Source organism: Rhamphochromis sp. 'chilingali', assembly GCF_963969265.1.
Source record: "Rhamphochromis sp. 'chilingali' genome assembly, chromosome: 11".
Lineage (NCBI taxonomy): Eukaryota > Metazoa > Chordata > Actinopteri > Cichliformes > Cichlidae > Rhamphochromis > Rhamphochromis sp. 'chilingali'.
The window spans coordinates 424,548-450,051 of record NC_137938.1 but is presented as its reverse complement, the minus strand read 5'-3'; the positions used below and the strand labels follow the sequence as shown (position 1 = coordinate 450,051).

The window sequence follows — 25,504 nt, the reverse complement described above, 5'->3', positions numbered from 1 at the left end:
AGTAAATCTATAGGTAAAGATGTCTTTCATGAATGTGCATTTGGTTTATGCCATGCCCGTGCATTATTTTATTCCCTTGTGTTATCTTTAATTTCATTACCCAAACTGGACTTGCAAATAAAATTTGAATAAACTCATGTTGGTTAAATGTAATTTTGGTCATAAGACAGTTAACTCTTGATGAGTAAGTAAATAAATCCTCATTCATCATGTAAATTAAATATAGATCTGTCCTACACCCCTGGCTTTTTCCATAACAAAAAAAAAACACTGGATGTAAGACTACAGTTTGACTGGTGCTGGAGCTGCAGGCTTAAGTTATCCTCAAGTGAATTCGAAAACAGCGTTGTAAAGTTACGAGCCCGATTGTCAGATTTGTCTCAAACCAGTATGGGTCCTCCCAAGTTGCCCTTCCGCACACACAAACACACCAAGCACAGTACAGACAGAGAGCGCGTGGCTTAAGAAGGAAAAAAAATAAAACACTGCAGCTTTTTATTCTCCGTGGGTGGGACACCCAAAACGGACTTTTGCAAAGGTGGATATCAACTGTAGTTCTTTTGTCATATAGTTATGTTAAGTATTTTTGAACACGAAACTAAATTTACCCAACTAGCACCATTAATAACTTTAAACTCTCACTGCATGCTAACAATTCAGCAAACTGTATGAAGTAAGCTAGCTAGCTGGCTGGCAGTTTTGGCTAACTACCCATTAGTAGTCAGCCAAATATTAGAACTGATAATACAGCCTAGGTAAAACTTAATATTTGACCACGACTGATGTTACTACAGTAAGTCAAAGCTAAAAGAACCCGAAATCTTTTTAAACATGAGTTAATTACCTTAACAGAATCCAGTCCGAACCTGTTCCCTTGTGTCCTTCCCTCCAATTCAATTCAATTCAATTCAATTTTATTTATATAGCGCCAAATCACAACAAAAGTCGCCTCAAGGCGCTTCATAGATACAGAGAAAAACCCAACAATCATATGACCCCCCAATGAGCAAGCACTTTGGCGACAGTGGGAAGGAAAAACTCCCTTTTAACAGGAAGAAACCTCCGGCAGAACCAGGCTCAGGGAGGGGCGGGGCCATCTGCTGCGACCGGTTGGGGTGAGAGAAGGAAGACAGGATAAAAACATGCTGTGGAAGAGAGACAGAGGTTAATAACAGATATGATTCAATGCAGAGAGGTCTGTTAACACAGTGAGTGAGAAAGGTGACTGGAAAGGAAAAACTCAATGCATCATGGGAATCCCCCGGCAGCCTACATCTATTGCAGCATAACTAAGGGAGGATTCAGGGTCACCTGGTCCAGCCCTAACTATATGCTTTAGCAAAAAGGAAAGTTTGAAGCCTATCACTCTGTCAGTGCGCCCCAGGGCAGCTGTGGCTACAATGTAGCTTGCCATCGCCAGTGTGTGAATGTGTGTGTGAATGGGTGAATGACTGAATGTAGTGTGAAGCGCTTTGGGGTCCTTAGGGACTAGAAAAGCGCTATACAAATGCAGGCCATTTAAGGGAAGCATGTATAATGTAAACAGAATTGGTCCTAGCACTGAACCCTGTGGAACTCCATAATTAACCTCAGTGCACTGCAAAAACTCAAAATCTTACCAAGTATATTTGTCTTATTTCAAGTCAAAATATCTAATCACACTTAAAATAAGCCATAATCAGCTAAAGAGTAACGTTTCAGTGAGATATAGGAACTTGTTTTTAGACAGTGCATCTTGGATATCTTGTTAAGTGAAAAACTCTAGAAAACATATTGTTTTGAGTCATATCTCACACGAAACAAGCTTTTTTGGAATTTCATAAACGTTTTAAGCTGTGTTATTTGTAAAAGATGTATCATCTTGTTTCAAGAAATAGACCTAACTTGAATCAGGACATCAAATCTACTTTATTGAGAACTGCAGGTTAATATCATGCCCAACATTGCATTATTATGAGTCTTAGTATCTTAAGCACAGTGTATTTATTTTTCTTACATACCAGTCAAACCATATCAATGTGACATTGAAAAAGAGGCAAAACACTGAAATTGTTTCCCTCACTGAACAGATTGCGCCAAAAGTAAAATAAAAAGTAAATAGAACAATTTTTTTGCCAGTCTTTAAAAACCTTATTTCAGCCCACATATTCACAAAAGACTCAAGAATAATGTTTGATGATGTCAGTTAGATCATACTTCACTGGAATGTACTTGCTGTTATTAAAGTTTACATAGTGGTATGCTGTATAATCAACAAGATTTCCAGCATCCACAAAAATATTTGCCTGAGCTAGACAGGGAACTTCTACCTCATAAGCTAAATATTGATCATTCCACCCAACTGTAGAGAGAGGCTGGCATTCAAAACAATACACAGATGCATTTACAATATAGATGTTTTTAACAAGTGCAAACTCTGGAGCATCATTTATGACATCAGAAATAACCAAAGATTTTTCACATGAATGTATATTTCCATGTAGCATAATCCACTGTACAGAAACTACATGTTCAACTTGCTCAATGAAGTCTTTAATCTTGCCTTCTACATAATGAACATTTTTCACCTCTTTGGCTGGACCCATGTCGACTTCACTTGAAAAAATGGGATGTTTCTCATGCACGTTCTGACTACATTCATAAAGTTGGTTGTGCTTCACAAGAGATTTACAAATATTCTTAAAACTACTTTTCAGAGCCCACTGCTTGAAGAAACAATGTTTTGACTCAAAACGCATACACATATGCCTCACTGTAGGACCAAGAGCCTTAATCTGAGAAGGAAGATGCAGTAAATAATGCTGTTTAGGTATAATATTTTCATCTGGAAACAGTTGTTTGAAATGTTTTAAATGCTGCTCTATTAAAAGCTTCAATCTGGAGAGAGTTGAGACAGCAATAATAGGTGAAAACAGAATTTTTATGATCTCTAACATGTTACGTAGCATTTGTGTGTAATGATTTTCTCCAATTTTGTCCATAAGAAATGGAAGGATCTTCAACAAAACCAGCATCTGCCCAGCTGACTGTTTCAATTTATTGTCATTTGATGACAGCGTACTGACAGATATGGGGCAAGGCTTATCCCTCACATCAACAGGAGAATAAGGGAAACACAAAATTGCACTATTGAATGAATCTAAGTTCATTTGCCCTGAAAGCACAAGATTCTTTAAAACACATTTGATTTCATATGGGGCAACGCCTTCAAGAATAACATGCATGATGTCTTGTGGGGTTTGATTGATTATATCAACGTGAGGAGATTCTGTTAACTTGCTTCTCCTGTTTATACCATACGTTATTTTTAGTTTGTCTTTCAGAAAGTCCGTACTTGCCTTCTCAATGTCATTACATTGCCTGTTATGACTGGCCATGGTCCTTTTAACAAAAAAATCTTCATTAAATTTTTCCTGCATGTCTTCAAAGTGGCATTCGCAGTGCCTGCATTTACTGTAGGCAAAACCCACTCCTTCCTTAAATCCAGCCACTTCATGCTGAGCTAGAGTGTCTCCACACACAGATATGAGTGCCCCATGAATTGTCCTCTCACCACTTGCAGTGACAACTTGGACACCATCACACAGCTCAATTAAGTCACGGTTAATCCTCTCAAATATCTCATCTATACCACAACGGGAAAGATCTTTTGATTTTATCATGGCAAGCAGACGAATAGCAGGAAGTCTTGATCTGTACTTAGGGCTGATGTTACCTAAGGTGTAATAAATCAATAACAGCTTGTTCTTGTTTGCCCGAGATCCAAGAGGATTGCATAGTTCAATTTCATCTGTATATAAAATCAACTGTAATGCTGTAGGGACTTTAATAAACAGTGGGTGCCACTTAAAAATGTCTCCATCAATGAAATCATGAAGAAAGCCATCCTTGCATGGCTTTGGCCTCTCATCAATCATTGCAAGCATTCTTGGATGTGATAGCAGCTGCTCCAAACTTTTCACCAACGGTATGTAATGAAAACAATGGTCTTTAATGGCAAGAACCCTGGAGTCTCCACGCTTCGAATAACAGACTGTTTGTTTTGTGACAATAATCTCTGGTTCAACTGGTTTTAACAGTTCTTTGATGGTCTTGTCCTGCAAATGGGTGGAAGCAATGTAAGTGAAAGGGTCAACAAACTGGTCAAATACCCCCACTGCATCACTCTTTAGTTGATCCAGGTCCCCAGAATGTCTCTCAATCATGTCACTCATTTGTTGTTTTAGGTGCTCCAATAATACGGCCTGATATTGCTGGATTCCACTCACGATGTGGTTAACAGCTCTCTGTGGAAGAGGAAAAAACAAAGGAAAATCCTTAATTACAAAATTCATATGAGAACACAGTCAACATGCAAACTCACAGAGACACAATTTTTGAAAAATGAAACCTTCAGTTACATAAAGTTAGTGAGATGCAATGAGCAAAATAAGTTACCCCCACCACCCAAATTTTTTTTGTAAAGAATAATATTGCCTTATGCAACGTTAAAACCTTGTTTTCACTTAATTATAATGCATTTTGAGGAATCGGATCATAGGTGGAAATGCAAATTGAAAATTTGTGTTGTGTGTATTATGTTGTCTCTATTCTTAGCTCATGCTAAGGAAATATAGTGATAGGCAGATTTTGGATGCAACATACATGTCTATTTCCATATATAGTGGGGGAGTGAGATCTGAGTGGTCACCCATGAAGTACATGGAGACACATTCGAATGTCAGGTGTTTCACTCACATACCTATAGCTGTCCATTTATGATCAGATCATTCAAGATGCCAGGTCTGAACAGTGCCCAAGTTATAGCTTGAGCACTGTTAAGCATAAGTTAAGCATATTGCTTTTAGGTTCTCTAACAATGAAATACAATTCTGGTTGCCCATAGAAGCCAGGATAAATTTTAAAATCTTACTTCTTACATACAAATGTATCCATAAAACTGCTCCTTCATATTTGTGTGACCTACTCCATATCACCACTGTTTCCCGCCCTCTCAGATCATCATCTGCCATTCATCTTACTGTTCCGTCCTCACACCTCATTACTATGGGGAACAGAGCTTTTAGTCGCTCTGCTCCTCGGCTCTGGAACTCTCTTCCTCCTGCACTAAGAAATACTGACTCCCTCTCTACATTCAAGACACAGCTCAAAACACATCTGTTTAAACTGGCTTATTCGCTTTAATGCTGATTTTATTTGTTGTCACGCTCTGTTTTGTAATTTTAACTTATTTTTATGACTATTGTTCCTTTTATTAATTGTGTTTTTTGTAAGGTGTCCTTGGGTTTCTGAAAGGCGCCCTCAAATAAAATGTATTATTATTATTATTATTATTATTAATTCAATGGAAAATTAATGGCATAAATTACCTGTGTCAGTCGATGGGTTTCCTTGGCTTGAAGAAGAAATGCAGTTGCATGTTTATAAATGTCAAGATTCAGGTGACCCTCTCCATCTTCTTGAAATCCACTCTGAAACAGAATAACAAAAACATATCTATTAAAACAGAAATAAACAATTGCATTGATAGGTAGCAATCACCAAACAATATTGCATTCATTAGTTAGCTAGATTCATGCCCATAAGGTACAAGGTAGATGTATTTTTACTGACTGATGTCTTTAATTTGAGCTTTTAAAATGACAACTAAAATGACAAACAAAGCAGTACTTGATAATAGATTAATAAGACTAGCAAAGCACATGGAGAGTTCAGTACAGTATAGTTTAAATTCCTTGATCATGCCTGATCACCCCCAAAATTGAATTACTTGTTTATTGGCCCATTTGTGACATTTCCTGAAAATTTAAAATCTGTCCATAACTTTGAGTTATTTTGCTAACAGTCAGACAAATGCCACCAAAAACATAACCTCCTGAGTTACTAAGAAAAAAAGGTAAAGAAAAGAAAAACAAAAGATAGTTTTAGAAAAAAAAGTAACAGTTAATGTTGTCAGTAGTCTTACTGTTACTTCAGAAATGCAAATAGTTATTTATAACTGATTACTCATTTAAAAAATATACAAAATAACTTACTGATTGGTTTGTATGAAAGTAATTAGTTATGTCAGTTATTTACTGTCGGACAAGTTACTGACAATTTGAAATATGTTATATTTAGTAGTTTCACCTTTAAAAAAAATGACCAATACTGACAATAAAAGTAATATTGACTATAATGCTCCTATTAATGTGAAGATGAGTATTTTTTTGTGTGTTTAAATTTTTTTTTGACAGTAACTCTGAACAAATCATGTAATTTTGGTTTGCTTTGCCTAATAGTCATTCTCTTAGGCTACGTCCACACGTACCCGGGTATTTTTGAAAACGCAGATTTTTCTATGCGTTTGCACCTTTCGTCCACACGTAAACGGCGTTTTTGGTCACTGAAAACGGAGATTTTTAAAAACTCCGGCCAGGGTGGATATTTTCTAAAACTCCGTTTTTGCATTTACGTGTGGACAGAAAAATGGAGAAAACGCAGTGTCAAAGGTGTGCTCATTTTTTGACGTCACACTGTGCGCCACGTTATTATTTCGGTGAAATGAATTTCTACAATACTGTTACTGTTAATTCTACTCTCTGCACTGTTTAAATGCTTACATATACACACACAGTTACTGTCCCTCCACACATACGACTCGGTTCTGCTTCTATGCCCCAGCTTTGTTTACTTTTTCCCACTGAGGCTTCTAGACTTCTGATTGGCCAACATTTCTGCACGGTTAGGAATATATCGCCACCTGTTGCTTTGGCATGTTCCTAGCAGTGTTTTCCTTCATTTCTGCCTTTACGTGTGGACGGGATTATTTTTTAAAACGAAAACGGAAAATCTCCATTTTCAAAAATACCCGTGTACGTGTGGACATGGCTTAAATTGACCTTGAACACATATGTAAACATGATAGCGACCTATTCAGTTAGCTGACTGACTTTTACCAGCTGATTTCAACACGTATTTCAACAATATATCAACTTTTTTTAAACTAATAGGACTTTCTGCAAAGTTTGGATGCATTCACCGGAGCGAACGAACGGATGACTGAAAAAAAAAAACCAGTCTGACAAGACTGCAGCTTTGCGTTTCTGCCACAGCTCTCATTTACGTTTCAGGTGAGTTACTTAATTTAGCGAAACAACTAGTTCGACACTCATCACTGTTAAAATAAAAGTACAACATGAGTCTGTCAAAAACAACACATTTAATGGACGTACTTGGATCAGCCAAAGTAAATGCTAACATTATGTTACAGCTTCTGCAGCTCGTTTCTCTGGCTTTTGTTAAAATAACTTACCGTTAGTGCGGGGATGCTTGAGCCCTCGTCAGTTACTGAAGAACTGGCGTTAGTTTGGTTGATTGGGGCCGTCCTTTCACCTGCTCCAGGTAAACCGTGGCGGGTTGATCCATCCTCCTCATCCGCTTCCACTCCGAGAAGGTGACGCGCGTGTGTCCGCTTTACGTGATAGTAGAAAGAGTTATATACTCTGTACTCACTCGGACAGCCATCAATTCCACACACCACGCGAAAGTCAGGGCTGCGGCTGTGCATGGTATTAATGTGACTCAAAAGTTGTCTCAGACTCAATGCTACAAACACGTAGCATATAAAGCAACGCCAAGTCATGTTGGAAGCTAGTATGTTTCATTCGGTAGCGCGGGCTGCAGTTGTGCCGTAAAATAACTCGTTACCATGGTTAAACGCGCCTGCTAAATTGTCGTAAATGTGGGGGATAAAATAAAAAAATTTTTTTTATTAACCTATAATAATTAACGTTATTTTGCAATGCACAAAGACAGTTGTTTGGTTTAAAAACCAATCAATCATCCTTTTAGGATTTTTGGGCCAAAGAAATGTAAGGCAAATTGAAGACGAACTTCGTTTCTGGCTGTCGTGAATGATCTGGTGGACATCTTAAGTTCATGTAGACACGTGCCTGCCACTACTGTCCCAGAGTTCTTTGCATTCGCGTTTCATTGGAAGTAAGATAAAATGTATTATACAGTGCTCATTTTTTGTACATATTACACTCCTTTCGAAAGTTCTAAATGTTTTGGTGTGTTTATATTGTGTAACGTTGCAGCCGAACAGTGACTGGACGAGGCAAGCTAACGCCAAAAAAAGCTAACTAGTGTGCTAAGTAGGCTAACAGCATGGAAGGACTGGATGAGGTCACAGTGTCGGTTTTAAAGGGTAATGTATGCAAATTTATTTTTAAACAGATTAAATGGACTTATGTTTTACATAGGTGTATGAACACGGAAGTGTGCAAATTACATTATTTTATAAATAATGTCGTTGATGATGTTTAAGTAATTTTTTTTACCTTCCATTTCATGTGATCATTTCCTCATTTTAGGAACATTTGTAGTTATTTGTTTTACTTATGCAAGTGTATTTATTCATCCTTAGAGGTGGATAATTCTCAGTAACATTTACCAATTTACATTTAATTGATTAACTTTTGGGGAAAAAAGTACTTAAGAGTAGTTTTACTGCACTATAGTTTACACTTTTACTTGAGTAGATTTGTAAAGAAGTAACTGTACTCCACTACATTCCAAAAAGCTCAGTTCCTTTAATAATACCTAAAGCTGGATAAAAATTCAGTTCAGCACAATTTTAATGAAGTGTCAACTTTCATAGTCTCATCTCTCATGCAGTTTCCTTTGTAGGGCATAATTTCATCTTGCTATGTTTTTCTTCCAATGTGTTAATAGCTGCAAACATCAGCGAGGGAATGATGGGCACCCTGTCTCGTGAAGACTTGCAGGATCTTTTCCCAGGCCCAGAGAACTTTTTACGGAGAAAAGCTGTCTGGCGTGCCTGTCAGGATGTACTGGAGGTCAGTTTCCCAGTCACTCACCACCACTTAAAATTGGCATCGTCGTGTTTTTGTCCGATTACAACTAGTTTAACCGTGGGCAGAGTTGAATGGCTCTTCACTATTCCCCCCTCTCCACACACACACACACACACACACACAAAAATTGCGTTTTGCTTTTATTCATTATTATTTATTTTATAGGAATCTGGCCAAGATGACTCAAAATCTTCAACCAGCTCCTCCATTAATGAGTCACCCAAGCAACAGACATCCACTACTGTAAATGCAACTGCTTCAAAATGCACAAGTTCTGAAAAGGTTGTGAAGTTATTCTATCCAGAATATGTATTGCACACTGACACTGAGCTTGAGCAAGTCCGCCAACAATACTTTGAGTTGTCAAAGAAAGGTGAAGAGCGCAGCTGCAAAATGTCAAAGGAGCTCAGATGTCGGCTCATCCGAAACACCATGACTAGTATGATTGCAATCCTGAGGGCAAAAGGGGATGGAGAATCGCATAGATACCCATCAAAACCAGAAATTACAGCAATGGCAAAGAGAATAGTGCAGTACTACCCTATGCTACAGGACCAAGGCATCAAGAATACATGGGTAAGTGAAATGCATCCACTTCAATACCAAAGTGTTTCATGTTGGACATTTTAGTAGTGGTTGGAAAAATGTATTAAATGTCCTATACAGGTTACTGTGTACACACAGCTAAACAAAAGACTGCAAAATGTGAGATCCCCCCAAAAAGCCACTCCAGATGGGAGACATTCAAAGAGGTAAGGCTGCAACTAATTAATTTTAATTTTAACTATGATAATTCTGTTATTCATTTTCCTCATTAATTGATAAGTTGTTTAGTCAGTACGATGTTTGAAAGTTGTGAAAGTTTTTCCCCAAAAGTCTTCTTTTGTCCACAACCTGACAATTTTAATTTCAACGATAGAGGACAAACAAAAAAGCTAAAATCATGTTTGGGCATTTTATTAAGGAAAGAAAGAAGTGATCCAATGTGATCAATCAAGTATTTGGTGACCTGCCTTTAGTTTCCTCACCTGTTTTAGCATGAAAGGAAGAAGCACTTTGTGTTACACTTTGTATATATGAAAATGGCTATACAATAAAGATATGAATTGATTGAGTTTATAGTTGATAACTAATTGATTAACTGACTAATCTTCGCAGCTCTGCCAAGAGGCGATGTCTTGATCAGCCAAGTGACGTAGAAGAAATGGATTCAAGTGACTCAACAATCATTCTGGATCTGTCCACAGAAGGGAGGAGCAGCCCAGAGTCGGCCAGTAAAACAAGTGAGTTAGAAGGTGAGTTTCAACTTTACATTTACAAACTGTGTGGTCATCATAAAAAAATAAAACAAATATACCTGCATGTTGAGTCAAGATGGCAGTCCTGACATGACGGAAGTAAAAGGCTTTAAAATGGTCATCAGAAAATGATAACTACATCACATTTTTCCTGTTTTATCATCAGTTTGTTAACATTTCTGTGGAAATTAATGTTAATAAAGTATTGGTATTAATAAAAGCCAGTATATTATAAATTTAAAGAGTTTGGTACTGTGGTGTGTTTATAGTATAAGTCTGTGCAACATCACTGTCTCTAACCACTCAGTATATCCTGTAAAGTAATGTTTTTAAAAAACAATGTGCCTCACTAGAGGCTTTTCTCTTTTTAACTGTTTTTTAATTTAGGTTCCAAACTAATTTTTAAAGTGTATTACCCTGACACAAAATATCTCTTTGCTATGTCTTTAAGGAAAAAGGAAAGCACAAAACCTACTTGAAGAAGAACCCTCTACCCTGCCAAGTCCTAATAGTGAGTCCATCCAACTGCCGCTGTGTGTGTGTGTGTGGGCACATCTTTATAGGGGTGCACTTGTGTGCCTACATATAATTGTATATGATTGCATGACCATATGTAAATTGGCATTTACATGGTAAATATTTTGAAAAATGAATAAGTATTTAATAGTTAAGTTCAGAGCTGTATTTTTTTTTTTTTAAGATTTAACTCCATTAAAGTATAGTCTATAGACACTTGTCATTTTAATGACATAATTAATGACAGATTTTTTTTTTTAAAGTGAGAGACATTGTTTATGTAATTTTGTGTCTTGCAGCAAACAAGCCTGCAGATATCAACAGTCCAGACACCCACTGTCCAGCAACCTTGGCCAAACACTACAAGACCCTACAAACTTTGTTTAAAAGAAAAAACCCAAACCAGCAGGATGTCTCTCAGCTCCTGGATTTGGAATTTTCAGCCAGAAGAGCATTCATTGATTCAAATACTATTCGCGAGGAGGACAGACACAAAAAGGTTCTAGAAGCATATCCTTGCTTCAAGGACATTGGACATGTAAGTCATTGTTGAATCCATGTGATTCAAGCCAAACAATGTTTATCATACCAACTTCTTGCTCCTCAGTGATGCATTGACATGTTTGTATTGGTATGCTGAATATTTTATAGGTGATGGAGGAGCTTCATCGCATTTTGGATAAAGAAAATGCCAACTTCATCAATGAACTGAAGGGAAGATGGCAAGATTTCTGCCAGAAGGTGCAGTTTTTTGGTGTATGGAAAAAGACGCTGAAGCCCCCAATGGGAATGGATAAAGGTAAGCAATGATGTTTTGGTGTTATTGGTCATCAGAGTATAGTTTGGATCTTTACGGACTACTGCTTTAACATGCTTAAAGTAATGTCACTGAGGACAGGAGGAGGAGAATTTGAAAATTTAAAGGCCTAATCCCCCACCCCCCCTCTCCTTCTTGAAGGAGCTGAAAGCCGCACCTTTACTAGTTACGCGCAGGGAAAACAGACTCAACGCTACAAAAGGCTAAAAATACAAACCAACAGGCCGGTTTAGGAAAAGGTTGTTGTGTAGGCTCACTACACAACATACAATGTAAGATAAATCCCTTTTTGTTCCCCCTCCCCTCCTCAGCATTAAGTTTTACAGACTAACATTAATGCAATGTAAGTCAATGTAGGTGTAGTTAGCATTCAAGCATAAGTCATATTAGCCTACTGTAAACACAGTATACAACAATTATCTACACCATTTAGCATTTTTTAGGTTACTGTGACAAGTTTAAACTATGGATTACAGCTTTAACTTTCATGTGCTAGTGTCTTGTTGTTCACCTTTTCAATCCACGATGGTTGTCACTGGCCAAATATTTGTTGTTGTTGTTTTGTTTTTTTTGATCTTGAGGATTTTGTTTAAGTGTGGTAATGAGATGATGATTCTTTCTTCTGTATAGCTGAACAGGCTCTTGAGATCCTACATGTGCTGCCATCACTGTTCCCATCCACCTCTGCTCCTCCAAAGAGGGCACGTGATGCGAGTGAGGCTCTGGTGCATGTCCTTGAGGTGAGTTGTGTAAAATGTAGTAGTTGTTTTTGTTCTTTTTGGGACAACGGTATTAAAAAATGCTTCTTCTGATGAGTGCCAAAGTATTTTATATTCACATATTATATGTTCTAAGCCTTCAAAAGGCACCTAAAACACATTTTTGGAATGAGGGTTCTCACAGGTTAGATCTCTGTGACCAGTAAATACAAACATGGATGCATTACGTGGTAGCACATTTTTATCACCTCAATGACACCTAATTAAATGTAGCCTTGATTTTCTGTTTTTCAGGAAGGCTGGACAGATGTGAACAGTAATTCCATCGAGAATAATTAAAAGTAGCAATTTCAGATGTGTTTTCTCAGAACCTCAACTTTTGTTGTAATTTAGCTTTAGTTATGTGTTTGAAACAAAAGTGCATCATCCTTACAAAAGTATGTCCGTGTTATGTGTTAAAGGACCAAGAAGACCCTAATACCTATCTGATGAAACGTCCTCTCTCCTGCCAAGTCCTGATTGTGAGTCCATCCAACTGCATCCTAGCGGTAGGAGATGTGTCAATAACCACGTTTCCAAAAGACTTGGTTACCGAGGGTGCTTTATACCTTATGGCCTACTATTACACCCTTCACCTTACATACCCAAAGTGTGTAGCCACTCTGCTTTCCGTCATACAGACGGAGGTTCTCTTGGACAAAATCCATGAGAGAGATCTCACATCATCTTACAAGAAGAGCATGGCTGAGTGGACTGCTTTTATTGGCCAGTAAAGCCAATATGGTCAGATGGACTATAGGAAAGCACTTCCTCTCTCCTTCCACGGCTACTACAGTCCATGTTGGTTGTGATTGATTTTTGTTTGTAATTTGGTCAGGTTAGCCCAGTGTTATAATTAAGGGTGCACAATAATATTGGCTAAGATGCCGGCATTTTGTGTTTGGTTTGTGCAGTGCAGACAGCCTCGCTTTTAGTTAATTTTAAGATTTTTATTTTTATTTTTTAATGAGTTTAGACAGAGGACTATTCAGAAAATAGGCTCTACTGTGAAAGAGTAAATTGACTAAGCTGAGACTGACTAGTTTGGTATAAAAGTAAGAATTGCTTTATTGTGTATTGGCTAGTACAACTGTAAAATATTAGATATAGCTGAAAAATCAAATACTGTGCATCCTTAATGATAATGTTATGGTATTGTTTGAAGAATGTGGTCAAATGTTCATGTTAAAAGCACTTTGTAATAATAAACGTTACAGGTTGAGGAGTTTTAGCCTAGCAGTGTTTGTCTGTACTTTGCCTGTGCAATGCACATATGTTACAGGTGTGTTTAGTGTTAGATTGGGCAGGGGAAAAAGTCACTGCAAAATGGCTTTCTTTTATGTAGTCCCCTCTGTTTATGGGGTTTTATCAATAAAGTTGTTGCTTTTGAAGTCTATAGTTCTCTTTTTTTTTTTTTTTTTTTTTTTGTCTTATAAGCAGTAGGTAAAAGTCTTGAATATGGGGTAAATGCACTAGAAATAGAGAATTATTACAAAAAAGATTGCCTAATACTAGTAAAAGAATGCTAACTTTAGTACATTTTGTCTCGAAATGCCAATTTCTAATCTTATTTCAAGTAAGGTGTTGGACTTAAATCTAGATGGGTGTCACGTTTTTAGAACTGAAAACAAGTTATATACACTGAAAACAATGAGGATGATGTTGGGAGGTTTATAGAAAAAATGCTTTTTTTGAGGCGAAAATACTACTTTTGAGCACCACAAACTTATTATGAGACACAAAAACTTCACAACACTAGTAAAATATAGCTAAGAATGAGTTTTTCCAGCTAATTTCAAGATCTCGTAAGGCTTGATTCACTGTCTTATTTCAAGAAATCTTGTCAAGAGAATTTTCACTTGTTCCATTGGCAGATTTTTTCACTTATTTCAAGCAAAAAATAACTTGTATTAAGTTTTTTTTTCTTGTTTTTGGAGGGCCATTTTTTCCAGTGTGTGTGAAGAGGACTCTCCATTTACATGCACAAACTGGAGTCTATTAGATAGATATGATACAAACCACTGCAGCGCAGTACCTGTAATACCTACAGCATGTTCTAATCGCTCTAATAGGATATTATGGTCGACAGTATCGAACGCTGCACTGAGGTCTGGCAGGACAAGCACAGAGATGAGTCCACTGTCAGAGGCCATAAGAAGATCATTTGTAACCTTCACTAAAGCTGTTTCTGTGCTGTGATGAGCTCTGAAACCTGACTGAAACTCTTCAAATAAACCATTCCTCTGCAGATGATCTGTTAGCTGTTTGACAACTACTCTTTCAAGGATGTTTGATATGAAAGGAAGGTTGGAGATTGGCCTATAATTAGCTAAGACTGCTGGGTCTAGAGATGGCTTTTTGAGTAAAGGTTTAACTACAGCCAGCTTGAAGGCCTGTGGTACATAGCTGATTATTAGAGATAGGTTGATCATATTTAAGATCGAAGAATTAATTAATGGCAGGACTTCTTTGAGCAGTTTTGTAGGAATGGGGTCTAAAAGACACGTTGATGGTTTGGAGGAAGTAATTACTGAAGTTAACTCAGAAAGATCAATTGGAGAAAAAGAGTCTAACTTAACATCAATGGTACTAAGAGTAGCTGTAGATAATATTACATCTGTGGGATGATTATTGGTCATTTTTTCTCTTTGGAATTTTTTCCAATTCAAACAGTGAGATAATGGACAGAGCCACACGAAGGCAGTCAGGGGGGAGGTAGCTTTAAGCTGGGCATACACAGTCGCGTTATTCAGCTCCTGCTCAAACTGCACGATTGACTCGCAGGGGTTAGAAGTTCGTAGGTCACGATGCAGGGTCTCACACTATATGGCCCGATGATCTGATGCGACCCGAGTACTCACACTGTGCGTCCCTAACATAATAGGTTATAACACAAAACCTGTCTCACCTTTCAAGGCACAAATTAAATCAGAAATTAGTCTCTTTTAGAGTTCAATGATACCGGAGAAGTACCACCTCCCATACTATGGGATACTCTGAAGGCGGTACTAAGAGGGAAAATTATAGCAATAGCTTCATTTAGGAAAAAAGATAAGAATAGAAAATTAGAAGAGTTGAGTAAGAAACTAAAGGAATTAGAAAGAAGACATAAAAGGGACTTAACACAGGATATATTAAGGGACATCAAAAACATTAGGAACGAAATTAACAATATAGCCACACAAGAAATCAAGAAAGATTTAATGTTTTTGAAACAGAGACAATATGAAAGTGGCATTAAATCTACCAAAATATTGGCGTGGAAATTGAAAAAAAAGATAGCGGAAAATACAATTTATAAAATTAGGGACCCAAGTACAAAAGTGATAAAAAATAAATTAAATGAAATACAGGAAGCCTTTGAAAGATTTTATAAAACCCTATACTCTGAAGCCCCGGGCGGGACTGAAGCTCAGATGGATAGCTTTCTGAACTCTCTAGACTTACCCACTCTAGATGAAGAACAAAATCAAGCAATGACAGTGAATATAACTGAGGAAGAATTAAAAGCTGCAATTAATAGGCTTAAATTAAGTAAATCACCAGGACCAGATGGTTACACGGCAGAGTGGTATAAAGAATTTAAAAAGGAACTGATACCTGTCTTACTGCCTACATTGAATTGGGTTTTGAAAAAGGCACAAATGCCCCCCAGTTGGAAGGAGGCAATTATTTCAGTTATACCAAAAGAAGGCAAAGATAAAATGGAATGTGGATCTTTCAGGCCAATCTCTGTTCTTAACGTGGACTATAAACTTTTCACATCTATCATGGCCAAACGGCTAGAAGAGTTCCTACCAACACTGATATGTAACGACCAAACGGGTTTCATACATCAACGCCAAACACAGGACAATATACGAAAGACATTACACATTATGGACCATATACAAAAACACAAAATCAAAGCAATTGTGATGAGTGTAGACGCTGAAAAAGCCTTTGACTCTGTCAATTGGAAGTTCCTCTACAGGGTACTATATAAATTTGGCTTTCATGATATGATTATTAAAACGATACAAGCATTATATGATAATCCTACAGCCAGGATCAAAATTAATGGATGCCTATCCAACAGTTTTACCCTAAAAAGGGGCACTAGACAGGGCTGTGCATGGTCACCGTTACTTTTTGCACTATACTTGGAACCACTAGCTCAATCCATCAGGCAAAACAAGGACATTAAGGGAATTTTTATCAAAGGGACACAATATAAACTGGCTTGCTACGCGGATGACATTTTGATTTACCTTGGACACCCAACATATTCTTTACCCAAGCTGATGCAGTCATTTGAACAATATGGCCAATTATCAGGCTATAAAATTAATATAGGTAAAACCCAGCTACTCTCATATAACTACAGCCCACCAGAAGAAATAAAATGTAGCTACTCTCTGGTATGGCAAACGGAGTGTTTTAAATATTTAGGCATAAATTTACCGAAAGACCTTACAAAACTATTCGAACAGAACTACCTACCTTTATACAAAAAAATAAAGGAAGATATAGTAAGATGGAATTTAATTCCTTTCTTTAGTTTTAATTCAAGAATTGATTCTATTAAAATGAATGTATTGCCAAGATTTTTTTATCTATTTCAAACCCTACCAATAGAGATTAACCAAAGTCAATTTAATGAGTGGGATAAAATGTTATCTAGATATATATGGCAAGGTAAAAGACCAAGGGTTCGCCTTAAAACACTACAGCTGGCTAAGCAAAAGGGAGGATGGGGCCTCCCTGACCTCAGATATTATTATTTTGCAGCGCAGATGAGAGCAATAATATGCTGGTGTAACCAATCATACACTGCCCAATGGAAAACCATTGAGGAACAAATGCTGTCTATACCTATTCAGGCAACTCTAGCTGACAATAACTTACAAACCTATATAAAAAATACTGATAACATGTGGGTGAAAAAGACCCTTAAAACATGGAGAACTATTATAAAGGAATATAAACTCGAGACCAATATTACAGTTCTTAAATGGTGTGCTTACGACTCAGAGTTCAAACCTAATGAATTGGATTCTAGATTCAAGGACTGGACAGGTAAGGGCATAACAGCCCTGTGCAGTATAATGAAGGATGGAAAATTGTTCAGCTTTGACATGCTTAGAAAAACATTTTCATTAGAAAAAGAAGACTTCTATCGATATCTGCAGTTAAGGCACTATGCCGACACGAAGATGAGAAACGTAACAATGATAAACACACGCTTGATGGAACTGTTTATAAAAAGCTATAACTCAGAAACTATTGATAGAATTGTATCATGTCTCTATAAGGGTCTAATGGATTTGAAACCACATTCGACTTCATATATTAGAACAAAATGGGAGAAGGAAGGAGGGATAAAAATATTAGAGGAAGAATGGACGGCAATATGGAGATATCAGTGGATGTGTACCAGCTCACAAAAGTGGAGGGAATTTGGCTGGAAGTGCCTAATTAGATACTTTATAACACCTTCTCAGAAGTCTCATTATGATGATAAACCCCCTGCTTGTTGGAGGAACTGTGGAAATCAAAGTGCAAATCATTACCATATTTTCTGGGACTGCTCAATCTTGAGGGATTATTGGAGAGAAATACATAATGCCTTACAGGATATCTTTAAACGTGAAATACCTCTCGAGAGTAAGACTATGTTCTTTGGATATATACCTCAGGAATGGCCTAAATATGATAAACATTTAATAAATATTTTATTGGTGGCCTGTAAAAAGAATATCACCAGAAAATGGTTATCCCCAGAGAGCCCAAACATAAGTACATGGATGGAAATCACAATGGAAATTTATAACATGGAAAAGATAACAGCTTCTGTTAACCACAAGCTGGAGAAATTTACATCATATTGGGAAAACTGGGTTAAATATATCACGCCTCATAGGCCAGATTTTACTATTACAAACCAATAATTATGATGTATGTATATATATTTATAGGATCACCCCATACCAACACATCCGTGTTTTTTTTTTTTTGTTTCTTTTTTTTCTTTTTTCTTTTTCTCTTTCTTAGGTTTGTTAGTTTTGTTTTTTGTTTTTTGATTTTCGGATTATGTGATGGTTTCAATTACTTCTATCGTTGTAAGTATTCTTCCCTTATGACTTGGATGTAAATTAAAATACTATTTCAGTATTTAAGGCAGATAACCTAAGTATGAAGAATGCTTACATGATGTACATACTGTGAATGCCTGCTTTTGAAACCTTAATAAAAATATGAATTAAAAAAAAAAAAAAAACACAAAACCTGTCACTCGCACTCCCTCTCTGTATTTCATTCACACAGACACACACACACACCACCATCAACTTTGCTAAATTGCTAATGAAAAACATTAATCAGGCAGCTGTGATTGAGCAGCAATGTAAATTCAACTATTTTCACGGTTGTTGCGGTCGTGATAATTTTGTGAGGGCATCGAAAAGGCTCGGATGACCTTGCCAAAGTTCTACAAGTGCATGTACAAATGTGCTTTCATCACTTGTGTCCAGATCACATGCCGCACTGCCGTGCTGCTCTGTCTTTTCACTTTAATTTCTGTGTTTGTTTGTGCGCAGTGTGAGAGGCTGCAGTGACACCCTCACGACGGCCGACAGGATTTCAAATTGATTTTCTTACGACCAAACGATTGATGATCGGGAGCTGGTCGTGAGGTGTTAATCGCTTCTCGTTACCCCACGTATACTGCACGATGCACGACACACGATGAAGGCGAAACTCGGGCTGATCACCAAAACGGTTGCACGACTAAAAATTGGCTCAAAATGAGCCAAAAATCGCACAGTGTATGCCCAGCATTACACATTTTCGCCTGTGTAAGGCTTGTAAAACGTGAACATAACGTGCATAATGAACTGGCATTAGAAAAACAAATTTTAACAAATAACCCATCAATTACTATGACTGTTGTAGTCATCTTTACAATCACATTACTACACAAGTTAAATGCAGACTTGGTATAAATCACCCCTTCAAACTTGGTATTAACCTCTAAACCGTCTGCCCGCCAAGAACTTCTTTCAGGTCTTTTTCCCAAACAAGATGGCGTGTTGGAGGTGTGTGATTTGTTTCGTTTTTGTTGCCTTAACATTAAAGTCTCTTTTGAGCCATATTAATACAATTCATAGCTGTAGTCCCGACGTTCGTGTGATATGTGGGATTGATGGTTGTACGGAGGAATACAGAGTCTTCAGCTTTTTTACTACCACATTAAGCGCACTCATGCACTGTATCTTGCAACTGGTAATCCACCTTCTGGATGGTCAACAGCATCTGGATCTGAATCATATGGTGGAGAGGAACATTTTGGCATACCATTTTTTTTCTGACTGTGGAACTACAACATGTGGATTGCAAAGAACCGATGGTGACGTGAATACACCTGCTATTCCAAATGAAACATCTAGGCCAGCGCTCGAAGATCTCCAGATTGCACATACTGATAATACAGTAAGATGTAACATTGTCTGTCATGAATGGTACAGTTTAAAACCACTTAAGCCCCACACCCCCGGTACCGGGGGCAAAAAGGAGGAGATCACGTTTAACCGGTTATAACACGGGGTGAGAAATATAAGTCCAGACGTGTGGTATCTACAGAAACCTCTGAATCTCAGTTAAAATGTCATATAAACCATTTCTACAACCACCAAAGACAATGAAAACAAGCCATGATTAAATGAATAGTTACGTAAATGCAAACAAGTCCACTAAACAAACAAAACCGAACCAGAAATACTCCAGACTTCATGTAACCGGCTAAAGAAAGGCTGGTTATCTTCCAGAGCTGGTACCAATTCCACCAAGTTTCACCACACTCAGACCAAAATTCACTGAATGAGCCACAAAAGAAGATCACAAAAACACATAATGGCACACGTGCGCTTAGACAGAAATTGGCTTACCGTCCCGATTTCCTCCGTTAATTCGCCGGTAGCCACATGATTATCAGCAGTTACCATGCCTACCTAGCCGCATCAGAGCCATTTTCTGTCAACAACCTCCATTTTAGACCCACCTACAGACACTTGACTGGACAGACGTCACATGCAGTAAATGTGGGCCCACGTGGGTTTTGGTCTTGCAACGTCTGATTAGTTTAAGTAACGTGAACGTGGCATCATTACTGTGATTCTATTGGCTCAAACGATTAAAAAGAGGTGTCAATCATGCAAATTGACCAAAAGAAACCAAAGTTACAGCTCATCAGAGTTTAAAGGGCCAGAGACCAATTAAAAGCTCCATGCGCACGGCAGAAAAGGGCCATTACCATGTAAATGTGTGGTTAATTCTTCGAAAATATATTTTTTTAAAAAAAAAGCATTTTTAGGCCTGTTAATAAAATTAATTAATTTCTGCTCTTAAATACCTAAAAAATTCAACTGGCATTGTGTCCAATTGTGTGCCAAAATTGGACATTTTTGTACAATGTGTGGGTATTCATGTATTGACAGGGCTGTAATTGTTCACTGTTTCACTTTACAAACTTAAATCTTTGCACAGATGATGTTTATATGTTGGTTACTGAATTTCAGTAATGAAATGTGAACTGAGGCATATTTTAAAAGGGTTATATGCTAAAAATTAAAAGAAAAAAAATTAGACGAGGATAATTTCTACTTACTTTTTCTGTGTTCCAGTCTCAGTAACTTTGACACAGGAACATCTGTTTCAATATTTACACCTCTGAAGAAATTTCACAAGTGTTAGCTTTATTTTGATACCAAGATTGTAAGGACAGAGTTTGTAATTACAGAGAAATAATCAATTAAAATTTGGGCATTGCATTTTCGAGCAGGAAGCTCAGAAACGCCTTTGGGGCTTAAGAGGTTAACATGTAACACCTAATGTGAAACAGTCTCTTTATATTTAATGTATATTGTTTTACCGCAATGTATCTACAGGAAGCATCCAGTACAGCAAGTGGAAATCTTATTAGACATGCTGCTGCTTTCACCATCAATATCCAAGAAAGATGTCACCTGTCCCAGGTATTGCACTAACCCTAACCCTAGTGCTAATACATTATTCTAACTTTTTAATATGAAAGATTGTACATCTTTCTCGATTCTGTTGTAGAGGACCTTCGGCAGCATTGTCTCTGGAGTTCAGCAGTATCCAACCACTCTTCTTAGTACCATGAAGGACTCCATAAAGAGTGTTTCATCTTGTTCTCTCTATAAACTTCACAAGATGCTCGGTTGACCTTTCCCTCCTCCGAGGTAAACTTTTATTAAACTCTTAATAAACAGTCATGGGTCTCCGGTTCTCACCTTCCGGTGTTACACTCTCCAGACTCCGGGTGGAACACACAGGTAAATGCAATTCCCATTGCTACATCCCTTTTCTTTTACAAAGACAATGAACTATTCATAAATTGAGAACTCAGTTTGCAACTGGAACAAAACTTAGACATGACATTTCTTTGTTAGACACAATTTTCTTCAAAAATAAAATTCTTTCTTCCACTTACTTTTTTAGCTTTCTTCCTATTTTCCTTTAGTATTACTTTTATTCATTTTTTCAGTTTTGTTTCTCATTTCCTTATTTTTTTTTCTTCCAAACAAGTAAACAGATCACAAAGCCATAACTCAAAATAGTATCACAGATGTTTTGCTCTGTTCTCTAACCAGTAAACAAATCACAACATATAATTCAAAATGTCGTCACAGATGTTTTTTTTTTCTTTTGTCTTTCCTCTGACAAGTAAACAAATCACAGCGTATAACTCACAGATTACCCCTTAATTGCATACATAGTCCTTCAGATATCCAGGTTGTTGTACTACCCGTCCTGACCTGGTAGTGCTGTTTTGTGTGTTCTCTTTGCTCTGTGTCGGCACAGTAATGTTCTGTCCCTCAGGCTGGAGATGTGCTGACATGTCTTTTTTGACCTCCGCAGCTCGCCTCAGATGGCGACGATTCCTTCTGAGGACTCTGCCGTTGTCCAACTCCACATCATAGGATCTGTTTCCCAGAGTGTTACACACTCTAGCCTTGGTCCATAAGTTGTGTGGTTCAAAAGGTTGGACTCGCACCAAGTCCCCTGGGTTTAATGTGTCCATGTCCTTCGCTGTCTTGTTGTAGTACTTTGTTTGTCTCTCTCTGTTTTTCATCAGTGCTAACTTGTTGTCAGTCACTGTGGGTTGCAACAATCTGTCTCCTATTGGGAGAAGTGTCCTCGTCCTCCTGCTTAACAGTCTCTGTGCAGGGCTGGTAGTTAAACCTTGTGTTGGGGTGTTTCTGTGGTCCAATAAGGCCAAATATGGATCCTGTCCAGCCAATTTCGCCTTTTTCATGAGTCGTTTGGCAGTTTTAACGGCAGACTCAGCTTTGCCGTTGCTCTGCAGATAGCCAGGTGATGAGGTATGGTGTCGAAATTCCCATTTCCAGCTGAAGTTGGCAAACTCTGTTGAGCTGTACTGGGGCCCGTTGTCAGAAAAAACAATATTTAGGATTCCCTGACGTGCGAAATGAGCCTTTAGTTTCCTAATCACAGTACTCGACTTGGTATCAGGTAGATAATCTATCTCCCAAAAGTTGGAGTAATAATCAACAGTTATTAGGTAGTCCCTACCCTCAAAGTTGAATAAATCTGTCCCAACTTTGGTCCATGGTCTAGTGGTCGGCTCGTGTGGTTTTAGTGTCTCTTTCTGTTGTTTTGCATCCACAGACCGACATATGTCACATGTAGCGATGTACTTTTTGATGTGGTCGTTCATACCGTGCCAGTAGACGCAGTCTCTAGCTCTCCTGAGGCACCCTTCTGTGCCGATGTGTGTTGAGTGAATTCGCTGGGTTATATCTGCCTGCAGTGCTTCTGGAATCACCACTCTCTCTCCCTTGAAGACCAATCCATCCTGTGTGCTCAGTTCATCCTGCAAAGATTGGAACTGGGTTATTTCAACAGGTACATCTTTCTTACAGGCTGGCCACCCCTTTTGTATTGTTTTTATCAGCGTTTGTTGTGTGTGGTCGGTTCTTGTCCCTGCCCGTATTCTGTCCATGCTTTCTGTTGAAACAGGTACATAGTCCACCATGTTGACACATTCTGTCTCCAACTCCGTCTGGCTTTTGATGCTATCCTGCAGGTAGGCCCTACTCAGCGTATCAGCAAGTAGCATGTCGCGGCCTGGAACATATGTTATGGTTATATCATATTTTTGCAGCCTTAATAACATCCTTTGCAGTCTCTTAGGTGCATGTAACAGTGGCTTTTTAATAATGTTCTCGAGTGGCTTGTGGTCTGATTGCACTCTCACAAGACGACCATATGTATATTGGTGGAATTTCTCCATCCCAAACACAATAGCTAAACATTCCTTTTCAATTTGTGCATAACCTCTTTCAGTGAGCGTCAGTGCCCGACTTGCAAATGCCACTGGTTTTCCATGTTGAGTCAGAGCTGCTCCCAGTCCTGTCTCGCTGGCATCACACTGCAGCGTCAGCTCTTCTTCAGGGCTGTAATATTTCAAAACTGGGACTTGTGTTAGTTTTTCTTTCAGTCTTTTAAATGCATCTTCCTGCACGTCTGTCCACTCCCATAGGCTGTCTCTGTGCGTCAGTTGTCTGAGAGGCTCACAGTCGTCTGACAGATGCTTGTAAGACTTTGATAAATAGTTGACCATTCCAACTAGTCTCTGCACCCCTTTTATTTCAGTTGGTGCTGGCATCTCTGTGATGGCCCGTACCTTCTCTGGGTCAGTTCTCAGCCCCTCTGCTGTGAGTAGATGTCTGATGTATGGTACTTCCTGTCTTCTAAGCTTGAGTTTTTCCACATTTAATTTGATGTTTCTCTCTCTGCAGCGTTCCAGGAAAAGTCTCAGGTTTCTGTCATGATCCATTTCTGCCAACTCAGTCGTCTCTCCTTTTCCAGTGATCAGGATGTCATCAGCAATGATGTATGTGCCTGGCAGGTTCTCTAATGCTTGCATCAGTTTGCGCTGAAAGACCTCTGGCGCTGGGCTGATCCCCATCGGCATTCTCAGCCAACGAAAGCGACCAAATGGTGTTGCGAATGTCGTGAGATGGCTTGACTCTTCTGTAAGCTTCACATGCCAAAAGCCATGTTTCACATCACAAACTGTGAAAACTTTCGCTTTTGACACATCTGGCAAGATGTCATCTATTGTTGGTAACGGGAAGTGACTACGCTTCAAAGCTTTGTTGAGCGGTCTTGGGTCAATACATATCCTGGGTTTGCCATTTGGCTTCTGCACTGTCACCATCCCACTGATCCAATCAGTACTACCTTCCACTGGTGCTATTATTTGTCTGTCTGCAAGGCTCATCAGTTCCTCTTTCAGTGGTTTCATCATCGACACTGGGACTCTGCGTTTCGGCAGTTTGACGGGCTGCACTGTTGTGTCGATTTCCAGCTCATATTCACCTTGCAAACATCCATCTCCTGTAAACACATCCTGAAACTCCGTCTTTATCTCTTCCAACAACCATGCGTTTTTCTCTGATGGAGCTGTTGTCACTGAGCTGTCCAAAGCACAGATGTTATCATATTTAACTTGTATTAGCTTCATCGCTTCACTAGCTGTTCTCCCAAGTAGAGGTGTTTTACAGTCCTCCTCTACCACTTGGAACTCGACTCTGTACTTTTTGTTGTTTCTTGGGTTTGTCAGCTTGACTTTACACTTTCCTAATGGACACAGCCTTGACTTATTGTACATCACAAGAACCTTGTCTGTGTGCTCCATTTTGATGTTAGGGTTCAACAAGTTGATGGGAATAACGTTGCAGGTTGCACCACAGTCAACTTGAAACTTGACCAGGCTGTTGCCAATCATCATGCCTGCAAACAGCTGCTCTCGTTTTTTCATGTCTGATTCTTTGATCTGGTTCACTTGTACTGCAGTCTGTGTCATAGCTGTGACAGTCATTATGTCCTCACAGGAATCCGAGTCCTGCTCCGTCACTGTGTGGACCTTTTTTCCGTTTTCACTCTGTCCGCTTTTACTCCTGCATGCTATAGCAAAATGATTTTCTTTGCCACATTTTTTGCATTTTTTTCCATATGCTGGGCATTTTGATTTGAGTCTTTCATGTGCTCTTCCACAAAATCTGCATGATATTTCTTTATCCAGTCTTTTTCTCTCTTTTTGTTTTACTGCATGCAGTTCCTCTACAGCCTGTCCCGCTATTGTTTTGTTGTATTCTCTTGAAATCTCCATTGCTCTACAAATATCTAGACATCTGTCTAATGTGAGGTTCTCTTCTCTGAGCA

At 38.3% G+C, this 25,504-nt stretch overlaps 1 protein-coding gene and 1 long non-coding RNA gene across 4 annotated transcripts; one reads left to right on the top strand and one right to left on the bottom strand.

The window, feature by feature from the left end:
- Nucleotides 1-1,895: 1,895 nt before the first annotated feature.
- Nucleotides 1,896-7,722, bottom strand: LOC308405834. The gene is made up of 3 exons (XR_013973405.1): nt 7,295-7,722; nt 5,370-5,471; nt 1,896-4,286 (listed from the first exon to the last, which is right to left on the bottom strand). It is a non-coding gene; the product is annotated as an uncharacterized lncRNA (long non-coding RNA).
- A 135-nt stretch (nt 7,723-7,857) lies between these two features.
- Nucleotides 7,858-13,662, top strand: LOC308406176 (uncharacterized protein). 3 transcript variants are annotated; one of them, XM_080897043.1, is made up of 11 exons: nt 7,858-7,980; nt 8,082-8,191; nt 8,719-8,843; nt 9,027-9,437; nt 9,528-9,613; nt 10,020-10,144; nt 10,611-10,670; nt 10,975-11,213; nt 11,327-11,474; nt 12,123-12,232; nt 12,673-13,662. In XM_080897043.1, the coding sequence occupies exons 2-11, from the start codon at nt 8,152-8,154 to the stop codon at nt 12,982-12,984; spliced, it is 1,656 nt and encodes a 551-aa protein (XP_080753169.1). In that variant the 5' UTR covers nt 7,858-7,980; nt 8,082-8,151; the 3' UTR covers nt 12,985-13,662. The 3 variants fall into 3 exon arrangements, with proteins under 3 accessions (XP_080753169.1, XP_080753168.1, XP_080753170.1); XM_080897042.1 differs by having other exon boundaries at nt 10,020-10,156; XM_080897044.1 differs by having other exon boundaries at nt 10,020-10,156; nt 12,506-12,779.
- The last annotated feature ends 11,842 nt before the right edge of the window (nt 13,663-25,504 follow it).

Coding starts and splice junctions, on each gene's coding strand:
- LOC308406176 (XM_080897042.1), top strand. CDS start 8,152: ATGGAAGGACTGGATGAGGTCACAGTGTCGGTTTTAAAGG. Junction 11,214..11,326: donor GCTTCAAGGACATTGGACAT/GTAAGTCATTGT, acceptor AATATTTTATAG/GTGATGGAGGAGCTTCATCG. Junction 12,233..12,672: donor CTCTGGTGCATGTCCTTGAG/GTGAGTTGTGTA, acceptor TATGTGTTAAAG/GACCAAGAAGACCCTAATAC.